General features: G+C 42.8%; 1 protein-coding gene across 3 annotated transcripts in view; it reads right to left on the bottom strand.

Annotated features, from left to right (window-relative positions):
- The window catches only part of DMD (dystrophin), a 151915-nt gene that overhangs the window by 98030 nt on the left and 38179 nt on the right, over positions 1–15706 (bottom strand). For all 3 annotated transcript variants that reach the window (XM_089904641.1, XM_022562112.2, XM_022562110.2), the window contains exons 4-6: positions 5440–5641; positions 2938–3023; positions 717–874 (exon numbers count right to left, since the gene is read on the bottom strand). In XM_089904641.1, the coding sequence (XP_089760767.1) occupies positions 717–874; positions 2938–3023; positions 5440–5641 (446 nt within the window). The remainder of the gene's footprint in view (positions 1–716; positions 875–2937; positions 3024–5439; positions 5642–15706) is intronic.

Here is a 15706-nt window from a genome sequence, read left to right as displayed (position 1 = left end):
AAATAAATAAATAAATTTATTTTTTTTAAAAAAGATAGCTGTGTCGGGCTTCCCTGGTGGCGCAGTGGTTGAGAGTCCTCCTGCCGATGTAGGGCACGTGGGTTCGAGCCCCGGTCCGGGAAGATCCCACATGCCGCGGAGCGGCTGGGCCCGTGAGCCATGGCCGCTGAACCTGCGCGTCCGGAGCCTGTGCTCCGCAACGGGAGAGGCCACAACAGTGAGAGGCCCACGTACCGCAAAAAAAAAAAAAAATAAAATAAAATAAAATAAAATAAAAAAAGATAGCTGTGTCAACTATTTACCAACAGCTACTGAAAAGAAGGCTACGATGACAGAATTAGGTTAGAAAAAAAAAAAACTAAGAGACTAAGATACTCACAGACAAAGGTCATTTTCTTTTTTACAAAGGATTTCCCTGGCTGGAGATTTATTTCCTCCCTCGCTAAACCATGCAGACTCCCTTCCCTCCCAATGTCTTAGGAACTGTGGGGTTCTGGCTGCAGACGCAGATTTCTTTCCCTTCCTTTTGCACTGTCCTCTCTCCCCAAACCCACAGTTCCAGAAGCCACTGCCTACAGAGGTTTCAGATATCAAAAATCCCTTACCTAGCTGCCTACGGAAGAGCTAACATGAGAAACTACAGTTCTGTGGGGTTTTATATTAATTTCTAAAATACAAAAGAATAAGTATGTTACTTAAGAAGGTGAATAACTTACAAATTGGAAGCAGCTCCTGACACTCGGCTCAATGTTACTGCCCCCAAAGGATGCGACTTCACCCAACTGTCTTGGGATTTGGATAGAATCATGCAGAAGGAGGCCCAGTCTGCGCTGGTCACAAAATCCCGTTGAACTGGCCACTTGCTTGAAAAGGTCTACAGAAGGAAAAAGAGCATTGCAACCATCAAAAAGCAGAACCAAGCAGATGTTAGCAGAATCTAAGGACCAACTCAATTCCAGCACCAATTCTCAAGACTAGCCAATATTCCCACAGTGTACTTCTACTGTACACTAAACTGCACATTTATTATTTTTATGGATCAAGTTAATCATCACTGTGTATACGTGAAGTGTGACAGCTTTAAAATAAACTACAGCCCTGCAAGTAACGAGAGCTTACGTACAATTCTGACATGTGAGTTTTTCCTAAGCCAGAACATAATACTTTAGAAAACATTTTATAGACATGACATGACCACCATCATAGAATAAATGTTTCAGCCTTAAGAAACACAGAACGGGCCCAAAGCACCATCCCCCTTTGGACATCAGCTTCCAAAATATGTCCAAATTGGGCCTTCTTTATGAAGTCATACGATCACTGAGTTTCTCGTACGTGTTCCCACAGGATGCTGTACATATTCGTAATCAGCTCATATCACTTTACACTGTCACTGATTTAATATGTGTCTTTTTGGCTGAAGAATGATATCCCCTCAAGGTTGGGACCATGTCTTGGTCAACTGTGTGCCGGAAATGTGTGGAGTAGGAGAGCAGCAGGTGGAGGATAGCAGGTGCCCAGTATACGTGCATTCACAGAATGAATGAATATGCCAAACACTTGCAACATGTTTTGTTCTCAGAAATAAAATTATCTTAATCCTACCTTGTATTCAAATAAAAGTTGCCCAAAAAGTAAATCCACGGAATATTTTCCTACTCATAAGCACACTTTAAACTCTAAGACATTAAATGTTTTAACGAGATATTTAAGATGGCGGTAACAACACTGAGCTCTCACAGCGTTTTCTCGTCTCTCCAGTACACACACGTAAGTTCAGAATTATGAATTATCTTCAAATAGCCCCGCTTGAAGTTAACATTTTTGTTTCGCCAACCTCAAACCTGGAACACGAACCTTGAAACGCAAACTGGAAGCTTCCTTGATGAATCAAGTTAGTATTACGACGTGCTGGTACTATACCTATCACAAGTAACTACGATATTTAAAGGACGAAAGCCCACAGAAATATTCTGCTTTATCCAAAACGCATTTTCAAATGGCTAACAAAAGCTCTTCTGTTCTTTTTTCTTGGGTTCTTAGGATGAGAAAACTCAAGTGGAAACTACATAAAAGTGAGAGCTAAAAGAGCTTGTGTATTTTGCGGAAATTTACTCCTAGGGGGGAAATGAGCAGTAGGACACAGCGTGGCTTTGGAGGAATTCAATCTCTTTTATCTCCTGCCCGTCCTTAAGCTCAGCACATCTCCACATCCCTGTGTGGCTAGGCCTTAGGGGAAAAGAGAAAAGACAAGATACACTAGGTTTGTTTAATATTCCTACCGAAAAGATTTCTCACGAGCGTTTAAAGGAGAAAAACAAGTACATTCCTTCACAATGGGAATGAATGGTTACTCAGTCACCTCCACTGTCCCTCCTCTAGCATTTGCTTTTAATCTGGATTTACAAATTTTGAGCAGAAGAGCCCAATAGCTAATCAAAAGGAAATCCTTTAAGGTGTTATTTACCCTGTAAGAAATGGCAAGCTGTCTCTCAAATAATAAAATGTTAATCACATCACAGAACTGGGTATGTCAGTACAACTCGCAGTAAGATGCTTATAAAATAAACAAGGTTTCATCCAAAGACGAGGCAAGTGCACAGATTAAACCTTCACATTTACTTTTCTGACTTAGACAAAGGGGTTAGGAAATCGGACTTTATCCCCGAGGAACATGTGCTTTGCTCAGACACAGTCAATGTAATGTAAAATAATACTCGGACTGGAGAAGCTAATCCTCATTCTCTACTTAAATAACTACAAGTTAACATCTGACATGGAGCGGCACAAATCACATTTTATGACAGTCTGAAAGGAGTTCTACATCTTACATGAGGAACCTGCTGTCAAATAAGAACACCATGTTACTCCCCATCTAAAACTGGGGTAATCAGCCAACATTAATAAAAGAATACTGAGCTCATATACACGACTTACATCTGTACTTGTCTTCCAAATGTGCTTTACACAGAGAAATGATGCCAGTTTTAAAAGACAGGACCCGGATCCTCCCTGTTCGTCCCCTGTTATGAACAATCAAAGCAGAAAACAATTACTGACACTTTACTGAACGATAAACACTTCTTAGTTAAGAGAAAAAACTTTGGATATGGAAACTCTACTGACCATTGTTTTATTAAGATCATTAAGAATGTTTCTGAGTTCATTCTCTATTTGGCCGATGACCCAGAACGCGATGGAAATTTGACCAACGCGACCAGTGAACATTTACCAAGTTTTCAATTCTTAAAAGCCCCTCCTTGAATGGTAAGAGTTTCTCTACATAAAAATAAGAAGAATATCCTTTTATTCATCTATGGAGAGCCACCTGGGTTTATGTCCATAAGGGGAAGAGTTACTACTATGTACTAAGAGAATCCCCTACTTCAGTTATTGAAGCCAAAAAATACCAGCAGCTAACTGCTCTGCTCTCTTAACACTCATTTAGACATTCATCAGATTGCCCCTTATTGAGAAGAAAATTAATCACTTCAGGTCACAAAACACACAGTATAAAATATGAACGTTTCTCCCTACAAGAAAAACATGATACAGTCTATTAGGAAGCGTTTGAACAGATGATCTTAAAGAGCAATTTAAAAATAACCTATTGCTATAGCAGTGTTTTAACACAGGTATGCTTTCACTTTACATAGCAACCATTCCACAGGATAAATTTATTAACAAGTTCATTTTGCCCATGGGAAGAACTTAAAAGAATGAGAAGTTTTTCATTTTGTAGAAAATGTCTTTTGATGATTTTCAGCTTTTATTTTGTTCTGAAAAACAACTGAACCATACATGTCGGTTAAAAAAAAGTCTGTAGAATAACTGCAAAGGATAGGTCCCAAGCGTGGTTATTTTTGGTGAGCAATATGCTCAGCTTTCAACTGGTACAATTCACTAAATCCATTAGTCAAACAGAAATCCTGGGTCCTACTACGTTAACAAAAGTACTATCATTGGAAGATTTTACCTTTTTCCCTCTTTAAAACGGCAAATCAAAGTTTAAGAAACTTTATATAGTGACTCAGGTCTTCGAGGAGTTAAAGTTGTCCCCAGATAATTTTCAGGCATAGAGAAGGGAAGTTATATACTCAGAATCCATTCGTACATCATTTGCAAAGAGAATGGTGCCAAAATATATTTGAGGGAAGACCTGAATGGAAACCCTTATCAAAGCAAATCTAAGGATAATCCGTAATTAAAATCCAACTTGATCAAGGGCTTGGTAGATAATGATGAGAATTCAACAGCCAGGTGATCTTGGAACTTAAAAAGCAATAATACCTTATCGAAATAACAAAGAAAAAGAGGTACACATTTATATCCAGGAGGTGGTAGAAATCTACACCAAAGGCAAAAGCAAATAGTTGCAATGCAACTCCTTTCAGAAGACCTTCCCAGATTTCCAAATGCCGAATACGTTCTTGTTGACATGTGAAATCAGGCGTATAGTAATTTTGATGTCTAAGAAGAATTCAGTTGAAATTAAGACCAATTCCTTCTGCTACCTTCCCCAATTGTCTTCATTAAGCTCAAGACAAAAGTGGGGAGTTCTCCTATGTGCAATCCAAAAGAAACGAGTGTTTTCTAAGAGAGAGGGATGAATGGAGGTGTCAAAATGAAACTTCGTAAATCCTTATTAAAAAAAAAAAAAAAAGACTTCTCCAGTTTGAGGATCTGGATTTGCTGCATTAGGGCTATTTTCTTTTTTTGGCTTATCAATTTACACTCTTCTGCAAAAAATCTCTCGAGTATCAGCTAACACTATTCAGAGCTGGTGACAGGTGTGTCAGCATCTCCAGGAGCACACCCCTTTCTGCCGGTGAGAGGGAGCCACCCCTGAAGAGGACGGAGGAGTTCAAAATTCACAGGCAAGAAAGGGAAAGAACTAATAATGGCTACACACTGACTCATTCTACTATTTGAAAAATGAGTATCTCAGGGTTTGGTTTGTTTTCTAATCTGAGAGCATTCTACATTCTAGTTCTTACCTCCTAGCTTATCAAAGTATTTTTCAGTTCCATTAAATGCAAAAAATGATGGCTTCCCTGGTGGCGCAGTGGTTGAGAGTCCACCTGCCGATGCGGGGGACGCAGGTTCATGCCCCAGTCCGGGAGGATCCCACATGCCGCGGAGCGGCTGGGCCCGTGAGCCATGGCCGCTGGGCACGCGCGTCCGGAGCCTGTGCTCCGCAACGGGAGAGGCCACAACAGTGAGAGGCCCGCGTACCGCAAAAAAAAAAAAAAAAAAAAAAAAAAAAAAAGCAAAAATGATTAATCACGGGGATAGCATTAGGTCACATGGCTTCATGAAACTTTCATCCTGAGGACCATATTTCTAGACTGGGGCCCTGCTGTGACGCTAATTACACCGTCACCGTTCTGTAGACTAAGTGTCCAGTGGTATAGTCTGGAGAAAGCCTGCTATACGTACGTGTCATATACATTCAGCAGCCAATTGAGACACATATCCACGCAGAGAGGGACGTTGACCAGATTGTTGTGCTCTTGCTGCAGGCGATCATAAATAGTGGTCAAACAATTAATGATCTGAAGGATGTCCATGGGCTGGTCATTTTGCTTGAGGTTGTGCTGGTCCAGGGCATCGCATGCAGCTGACAGGCTCAAGAGATCCACTGCAAGAGCCACATAAAATCATAGGTGATTCAAAGGGGAAAAGTCTTCTTTCACTGTTTTTCTTTTTGACAATCCTGGTAGGATTGGCTTGTACCCTTTAGTAAGCAGCAAACCCGAACCCTGCCCTCTTTAATTAAAGTGTTTTCTTTTCACCCCTCAGCTCTAAGTTTGGTAAGTGTGATGAGTACTCAAGCTCTGAGACTGTCCTTAAGTCCCACTGGCACTGGGTGAAGATGTGGATGAAGAGACAGTTCCCATTCCTGAACTATTAGGAAATATTTGAGCGTTAAGGGGACCTAGAGTGTTCTACAGGAACGGAGTCATTCCCACCTGAATTAGAAAGGAAAAAACCTGTTTTACTAGAGATTTTCAAAGAGTTTCTGAGAATACCTTCTCGTGTTAGTACTAGAGAAGGTCAGTTTGATTAATCTGCATGGTTAGGGTTGTGTAAACTCTTATTTCCAGCTATGCATTTATAATCATTAAGCGTCTTCCTCCTTGAAATATCAGTCACCTCCTAATGTCTCTGCTACATTAACGCTAGGTGAAAAACGAATCAACTTCACTAAAATTTTCTATAGGCAAACTAAAATAAATGCATCATCTATCCAGTTTTCAGATACAAGGCTCACTTAATTCTCCTTTCACCTTCAAATTACAGTCTACAACGTACTTTTCAAGTCCGCTAAGAACTTTACAAGTTTTTGGGGGGGGGGGTGGGTGGAGGTTCCCGTGATCTGAGGTGGTATTTAATCATATACTGAAAGACAAACATTTATCAAAAGTGAAGCCTCAACACTGCCCAACATCAGCAAATCGCAAGGTTTACTCCCAAGTGTCACAGAAAGATGCTTTTCTGTAAAGCCAATTTATTAGCCAAATTGGAAACGGAACAACACTGCTTTTATAACACCTTATACATCCAAGCTCTGATCTGAATTCTCAGTCCTTTGAGAGTAAGAATCAATGGTAATTAAGTAAATCTCTCACATATGGGGGGGGGGAGGCAACACAATTATAAATGTAACTGCAGATAAACACCACCATCCCAATCAGTAAACAGCTTGCCCCATACTAAACAGATGCAAATTTAAGGCTTTAAAGCATTTTACTTGTTACTATTTGTGGCTACTTCTAATTAAATGTTAAGGACGAACCCCCAAAATGGTGGTTAATACCTATGTAGGTTAATACCTCTGTAGTGCATGTTTTCCTCTTTTCAAAAAGGAAAATAGTAACCTTTTGAAGTTTCCCTGGAAGCGTGAAGGAGACCTGGGGGTGGAAGCAAGAGGTTTTTCTTTTTTTTCCTTTGTCTTTCATCCCAGTGAGTAAACCTCTCTGTTTCCATGGACCAGTTTCCTTAAAATACCCTGGCCGAGCACTCATCCTATCAAAGCCAAGCCCCCACTCCTTTTGCTTAAAAATACTCGAAAGATAAAGGAATGACCTCTTTACATTGAAGCCAAGACTCTGTTTCAAGTGGCAGAAAGGAATGCAACTTGATTTGAAAGGGAGGTAGGAAGGAAAAAGAATAAAGAATTTAAAAACATAACCACACAAGCGGGCAGGGGGACAGGAGGAGGGGAAGGCCGAGTGGGGACTGTATGGGAGACCAGAGAGACACGCAGAGACAGAAGACTCCAACTTTCATCCTCTCTGCTGTGTGCCTGACTTTCTCTGAGGACACGTTTTCAGGTGTAGGTAATGAGAACGTTTAGGGATGCAGCACCCCATCTACATTAGCAGAAGAGAGGAGCAGATTTCCTCCAAACACCAATATTCCCAACGTGTTTCTTGATATATTGAAGGAAGTGATGGGTGGTTTGAAGTTTTTCTAGTATTTTCTTTCTGTTACTTGGCTGTCATCATTATAAATTTTTTGCTTTATATCCAAGGATAGAAGAACTAACAAGTGAGAATTCTTAGGCTCACTTTTGTATGAAGAGTCTAATTTCCCCGTGTGATGGAAACAAATAACCAACAGCAAAATGGCATGAATTTTTTATTGGGCCTACTCTTCTCTCCGTACAGGTGAGTGGGTAACACACAGAATAGGAAATTGGGAGCATAAATAGCTCCAGAGGGGCGCAAAGCAATTGCTCTGAAATAACAGGAGCGGGAGGTGACACAGTTGGGAGAGAAATACTGTGCAGTGCGCTCTGCTAAAACCAAATGTGGTTAACCAAACACAAGAATGATCCATCACAGAAGACTGGAGAGCTCATTTTCCCAAAACAAACATATCAAACAGAATTTCACTATCGTGCCACAATTTGTAAAAGACTCCTATTTAGGTGTATATAGCCGATACTATGGACTTGAAAAGAGGTGAGAAAATCAATAGGGACGATGTAATTGCCCCACAAACATACACTTAACTGTTCAAAACGAGCATCTTAAAGAATACATTGCGATTCTTTGATGAAACATTAAGCATAATGATTAGCTGCTTCTAGAAGCCTCAGCAAGCGACCAGCAGACACAATTTTGTAAAACTACCCTTTTACCTCAAGCTAGGAATTTCCATTTAGGAGAAAATCTCTCTCTCCTTTAGTGTATTCACTAGGGAATACATTTTAAAGCTATATAAAAACCCAAGTATGTTCTAATAGACCCTCTCTTTCAAAAACTATTTTGACAGTAGAAGATGCTATAGGTTTTGACACCACTGCAGAATAGAGAGCATGTGGTTGTGCCCCTCATGCATCAGGGGTGTGGGGTGAAAGAGGGGGGACAAGACAGAAAACGACCGGCTCTCCAGGATCCTCTCTGCTAAGCACGAAAAGCAGGAAAGGAAGGAGATGGGATGGGATGGGGTGGATGATCCCTGAGGTGCTGGGTGTGTCTACTCATCCTCTCAACATCCCAGGTTCAAATGCTAACTCTGTTCTTTTCCTCATACGCCACAAGTGAGGAGCTCAGATGGATTTTTTTTTTTTTTTGGTCTTTTACAGAATCCTAGGCTTTGAGAACTCAAAAGCACCTTTAGAATCATTTTGCAGTCGGGAAAACTGAGACTGGACAGGAGGAGACCTGCTCTGGGTATTACGGCAGGACACACGGAGGTATGTACTGAAAAGCAGAAAGGCGGGCGGCAGAAGGTGTCCTTACAGGCTGTACAGAAAAAGAAAAGAAAACCACCCCACATTCTCTACTAGCAATAATACTGGGAGAAAAAAGAAGCACCAAAATGTTGGCTAGAATAAACCCAATGGTGCCCACACAACCCCGGGCTCATCCCATGGGTCAACCTGGATACCCCAGGTTAACAATATAAACACTCCTGTAACCTAATTAGTACAGACACAGACAGGGGCGGGCGGCTAAGGGTGGGATAACTCCTATGTGCCTGCTGACTTTTTGGCCCGGGCAGCAGAAGGCGTGTGCGGAAAGAGGAGGCTGTTGTGGACATCACATCATTCTACAGGCAGCTTACACGCTTCAGGCTGAAGGACCTTCCAAGCAAATCTTTGCCCAGCAAGAAAGTCAAGGCACTTTGCTGTAGTTATCTTTGCTGTGAGGGTTAACTCCAGAGGTGCTGAAGTTGGCAAGAGATGTTTTGCTAAAACAGCCACACAATGCAGACCCTTTGATCAAAGCAAGGAAAAGAAGTGACTCAGTGTGTTTATGGGTAGCCATGAGTTAGAGGTTATCACAGTTGTTTGCTGCTAGCAATAACATTAGCCATTTTTACCCGGTCTCAGGGAGGCCACTGGGCTTGGGACTGGCTACGTAAGAAGCAGACGTCCAGATTACCAGCAGCTAAAAGCGATCCTGGCTGAGACTCCAATTAGCGCTCCCTGGTTTCTAAAAGTGGTGTGTGCTCACATTGGTGGTTCTTGATCCGAGAGATAAAGTGCATCCTGGTATGGCCCCGGTACAGAGAGGGCACTTGGAGCTTGTACTTGGCCTCTCCAGACCCTATGCTGGAAGGCATCCTGTGGTTGTGATGCATACCCTTGTTTTAATGCTGTTGCTGTACTGTAGGCTTTTCCTTTCTACAGTCATGAACTGTAGGTTTGTAAGGACTGTCATTTGGGTTCCGTGAGTCCTCGTCAGCTACTGAGCTTAGCTATCATCCCCGGAGCGATTAGCGCCAGAATGGAGATTGTTTAGAAGACCCCAACTCATTCTTAGCTGAAAATACGGGTAAGGCATTACTTTAAAAGGAAAAAAAGATGATTCTAATAAAAGGGATGAAAATAAACCATTGACGCTAGTTGCCAAGCTACCCTTGGTTTGAAGTAGCGCAGGCTTTGAAATTCGTTATCAATAATACAACTTTCTACTGGAAACTGGAAATGGTAGAACCTGAACTCCAGGAGCTAACGGAATGGATGAGAAGGGGATAGCAAACTGAAGGGAAGTCTGCTAAAAATTCAATTCCTTGGTTGCAGGAGCAAAAGCTCAAATAAGTTCAGAACCTTCTTCCATTGAGCTTCACCCTCTCTGGCCTGCAGGTAGAGCTCCAACTAAAGGAACCTGGGAACTAGCACTTTTTGATAAATGGGCGATACCTGAGAGACCAATTACAATTAAAAAGATAATTCAAGCGGGGGAACTTACAGGTGTTCCCTACCTTACCACAGTTTTCTTTTTCAGTGCCATACTAGTAGTCCCTGGACTGGGGTTACAATTAAGAGTCTCAAAGGCTGGTAATATCCCCAAACAATACCTTACCTAGTTGAAAGGTAAGTGCACAAGACCTTACCTAGTTGAAAGGTAAGTGCACAAGACCGTACCTAGTTGAGAGGTAAGTGCAAGAATTCCACAGGGACTGATGGACTGGATTACCCCTTTCTCACACCTCGCCTAATTGGGGCTGACCATCACACATGTTTTGTTGCCTAGTGGACAGGACAATCCCATTTTCCTGTATGGAACCAATGTGACCCCTATCAAAAACTGGAAAGAGAAGGGGAAGGCAAAGGGGAAGCCCAGGCATGTCTTATCTTGCTACCAGCTAAATATGGACTAGTCCAGTGGCTGAACCCAGGGGATATACTCTTTGTTGGGGGAGAGAGTTTGGATGAAAATTTAGCAATAAGGAAGAAAGATAAGATTGTTGCCGAAGGGAAGAAAGCCACCAAATGCGTGTTAAAAAGGGAAAATCTAACATAATGCTGGTGCCTAGAAAGAGGCTTAAAATAAGAGAATAACATGCTCCCTTGGCTATGACTCAGATGCCCTTTTAAAAAGCCAAGAACTGAGCGGGACAGCTGGCCAATCTATCGAACACACTGGGTGAAGAGGTGGGAGTTCTGACTGTGACCAAGACTCCATGGAGCGGTATTAAAGTGGTTATGGCTTTTGGCGCTTGTTTCACAGGATACATCTGTCATTAAGCACCTGCTTTGGAAAGTACCCTGTGGGAATATTTACCCAGTCATATCTGGAGAACACTGATTTATAATAATCTGAATGAACACGGCACGGTCATTAATTGTGATGATGAAGGATTACAAAAGGTATTGGGTATATGGTAGAAAGTTTATATGGTATATGCCTCATCTGTCACAACATTCTGTGTTAAAAAAAAAAAAAAAAAAAAAAGCTAGTGTTAGTGTGTGAGGAAAGCTACAAATCGGGATGCTTGTAGCATTGAGGAAAAGCTAAGTTGAATTTGGTGGGCCTACTTCCCTGAGACTGAAAAGCCAGAAATCTGCTGTGGACAGCTATAGATATTTCTGTGGCATACCCAAACCAAAGTTCATTTAGGAGTGACTACTATTCCTATGATGTTTGCCTGGGAGACTCAACATTTCTGTATCTCAATTGTATTTCCTAGTTATAGTAAAGACGTTAGTACACAGTGGCAACAACATGTCTGGTGGACCAAAGAGCATGGGACTGCTTGAAATAAAAGAATCTTAGGAGAATTAGGAGCTGGGCGAGGACTACCTGGCAAGGTAGAATTTGCTTTGAGTGAGAAAAGAGAAACTGATGGAAAAGACCGCCTACTGCAAAAAGAACACATCAAGGGAATCAAATTCCAGGAGAAAAGAGGATATCAACTAGAAATGGAACCAACGATAACCTGAGAATGGAACCTACAAGGTCCTCCTTAACAGCCTCAGCACCACGACTGAGAACCCACCCTCCTTGCCCTTAGCGAGCAACTCGTGGGTACTGGACACATTTCGAACAGGGCTACAGTGCTCCCCCTGGGAGAGAGAGATGCCTCCTGTTACCGGACCCCTCTCTTGGGGCACCGATACCCATCAAACCATGTAAGTGGAGAAAACGAGTTTGCCTCCATCCTCAAGATGTTTTGAATTCTGAAATAACAGAGACCTGGCCTCCAACCTACGTGAAAAATAATATAATGGTATACGGGAAAAGGAGATTTTTGCGGGGAAGGGACAAATAATTACACTGGCCTCTCGGGTCCCCTTGCTGTCGAGGTAGCTGGTGGCTGTGGAGGCATACTGTAACGCTGTTGCCTTCTTGTAATCTTTGCCTGCAAGAGACTGTAGATTTGTAAGCAATGTTACCGTGGGTCCTGTGAGCCTTCTTTAGTGACCAAACGCTCTCTGATGCCACCTTTCAGTGCAAGCACAAAAGGTGAGGTGCATGTACCAAGAAGGGAGCCCCTTTTTTTTAACCTGGTATGGCATGGTAAGGAGGAGTCTGGCCATGGTGCCTCTATTCAGACAACTCCAGGCTGTACAAAATTTCTCTACTGTGTGATTTAGTTGCTGAACAGAAGCAAATTGTTCTATACTTCTTGTTTGCAGAATATCTGTCACATTTATCAACTGCAGTATATTTAGCCCTATGGTTTGGGCTCTCTCCAACCCACCACACACTAATAAACTAAATACATGGGCTTTGTTAAGTGCATTTTTATTTCTGCTCTTAGAAGTTGGCTACATTTTTAATTTTAGAAGCTGCAAACCTATAGGATGTTCAGGAGAACTACAGCCGGAGAAGGAAAAAGCTTAGATTATCTTCTTCATAACTTTCAGTGGGGTATCAGCCATACGAACCGGCTTATAAATCCTTCTTACCCAGGCTTCCTCTTTGTCTCTGCTTTTCTGTCGCGTTTAATTTTCATTCACAATGCCTTGAAAGGCAGTATGGAGTCATGCAACATTAAACGGATTACAAACTGGGGACATTATAGGCCAATGGTGATGCTCTAGACTTAAAGAGCAAATCCTCTATAGTGGATAAAACTGTGGTATTCAGGTTTCTGCAGTGCTGAAGCTTTGATAGTGAAGTGAAAAAAGTGAAAAAGACCAAGTGCTTAGCGGCGGTAGCATGGCATATTTTCTAAGGCATCTGTAATTCAAACTCTTTACTGGCATCAGGAAATCTCTGAGGTAACGTCATTAATTTTCATTAAAGTAAGAGTTAGTGGACACGACCTTCAGTTGGAAAAGGTAGCCAGGACAAGTTTTGTTTGTCTGTACCACAGACAATAGTTCTTTATCTTGGCTTTACAGGCACAGAAATGACAAAAAGGCCGGAGCAAATCTAAAATTAAGAGGAAATTCTGAAATCACTTACTGAACAGTTAGTTAAGTAATGTGGCCACGCATGTTTTCAATAATAAAAGGATAGGTGAACTCTTCATTCTATATTCATACTACACGTGGAAACCTCCTACCATTCTTGAGAATCTAGTACTTAATTTAGATCAATACACCCTAATTTTGCTGTACCTAAACCTTTTTCAAATATGAGCAAAGTCATGCTTAGAAAGGAAATGCTGAGATTCCAAATCTGTTTAAAAGTGAAAATTCTACAGTCTACATTCGGAGCTTAGCGTTATTACAAGGTTATAAGCGCCCATGGCCAAAATGTTTTATAATATCAAATCCCCCTGTTTTTCCAACGTTTATTGGAAATGTTAACATACACTGAAATAATAGACAATGAGACACATATATGAAGAGAAAGAGTTGTTAACAGGAGGAGAACTGAATAATGCCTAAATCCAAGGTCAAAAGGAACACTATGGAAATGGGTCTTCCAATGTAGTCAGTTTGGAGGCTTTTTCATAGTATAACCTGGAACAGCCGATTATCTCTTCTGAACTTTTCGTATCTCACTTTTACATCTCTCTATGTACTATAGCACATTTCATAACTGCCCCTTTCTCAGTGGAAGGCACTGCCTCTGGGATGGGGTGGGGACAGAAGAAGAAGAAGAGGCAGAAGACTTTCTCCATCCAGCCTTCTGACTCCACTCCATCTCAAACTGCCTCTTTCCAGCTCTGGTACATTAACAGGTGCCTAAGGAAATCCTAGGCCTGGGGAGTCCTTTAAAAACCACTTGGCAGCTATACAGCTGAAAAATGATAGCTTCAGACTATAAGCTATATGGAAATGGAAGCCTGAATTTACTTTCATTCATGCATCCATTCCTTGAAAACAGATGAAGCCCTTCTCTGCGCCAGGCTTTGTGCTCAGCATTGGAGACACCAAGATATGGAGGAAAAGCCTACTCTCTCCTTCCAAATAATTAATTTCACTTCTAGGCCATTTCTTCTCCATCTCCACGTAGAAAACCACACACGAGCCAACACCAGTTGACTATCTTACTGCTAGCCTCTGCAGACCCCCTGCATCAGACGCCTTCATTGCTGAAGATTTGGTAGCCAGGGGTCACAGCCCTCTGCTCTTCCCCAGTTCTGGCCCAATTCGGGGTGATTTCAACCTTGGCAGCGAGGACTCGTGCATCACTCTAGCCTCTCAGTTCATTAGCTTCCTATTTCATCTCCATGGAAATTCGCATCTAGTCCGCCTCTGCCGCCCACGCAAATGGTCATATCCTAGACCTAGCCAGCCGAACTGTTCCGCTTCTGAAATAACGTTCAGCTTTGCTGCTGTCTGACCACAACTTCTTGCCTTTCCAGTCACTTCCGCACAATCTCTTCCTCTACCTCCCTGAACACTTGGCCTCTCGATCCCTCTACCTCCTAATTACCAGCTTCCACCCAAATTCACAGCCTCTCCTACCCCATGCAGACTCCACGGACAGCACTCCAACCACTTAACCACTCTTTGGCCCAAATCCCTACTTCGCTTGCCCGGCTGGCCTCTGCCCACCTGGGACAGAACCATCCGGTTCCTGACTACTGGCTGTGCCTGGAGAAACACCCCTGCGGACTGGTGCTGTCGTAAACCGCTCAGCAGACTCTGGGCTCCACGATGCTGCTTCTCAAAATAGCCCTCCCTTTCTCCACGGAGGTTAAGGCCAACCGCGACTCTATACCCTTCTGCCATTAGCTGCAGCACAGGACCTCTCCTCCACCTTCACACAAAAAAACAGAGCCCTCCCCGCGGGCATCCCTCGCCCACTTCCCACTAGGTCTCCTTAGTTACCTAGCCCGGCCCAGATCCTTTCCTCAGCCCCACTCCTTACAGTGGAGGAGAGGCGTCCCCTTTCTTCCCTTGGCCTCCGGATTACCTTCCCCTCTCCTCTGAGAACTCACACGTTTTAGTATCTCCTGAGCCAGCAACTACAATTTTGTCCCCGCTTCTCATATTCATTTAAACAGACTCAAGCGTCTCTCAACCTATGTGCACATGCACTCCATTAACTCCTCAGCCCCTCCCAGCTAACTACCGCCCATCTCCCCTCCCCTTCACAACTAAATTTCTCCAAGAATCGTCTCAACTGTCTTTACCTCCCCACTTTTGCTTTACTTTGAAGCCCACTTCACCACCTCCACCGTGCCTCTAAAACCTCACCAAAGTTACTAAGGACCTCCTTGTTGCTAAATCCAATGGACACTTTTGCCAACCTCATCCTGACCTCCCAGCAACATCTGACCCCGGTGGCAGGCCCCTTCTTTCTGCCCATGCAGTATGTACCACTATACCTTCTTTGAGTCTTCCTTTGCGGTCCCCTCTGTACCTTGTTCGCCCCCTGTCCTAAATCCTGTTTTCTTGTTACTTTACACTCCCCGAGCATCTGCACGCTTATGATTCCTAAACGTTGCCCGTATGTTTCTCCTGAGCGCCACAGCTCTATGTTCAGCTCTGCCAAGGCACGTCCGCCACTCCCCCCAGGTGAGCACCTCAGTTATCTTCCTTGATTCCCCCTCACCTAGC

Source organism: Delphinapterus leucas, chromosome X, assembly GCF_059928025.1.
Source record: "Delphinapterus leucas isolate spDelLeu-1000000601 "Yukka" chromosome X, BTC_Dleu_Yukka2, whole genome shotgun sequence".
NCBI classification, from domain to species: Eukaryota; Metazoa; Chordata; class Mammalia; order Artiodactyla; family Monodontidae; genus Delphinapterus; species Delphinapterus leucas.
The sequence above is the reverse complement of the archived record's forward strand: the minus strand, read 5'-3'. Positions and strand labels throughout refer to the sequence as shown.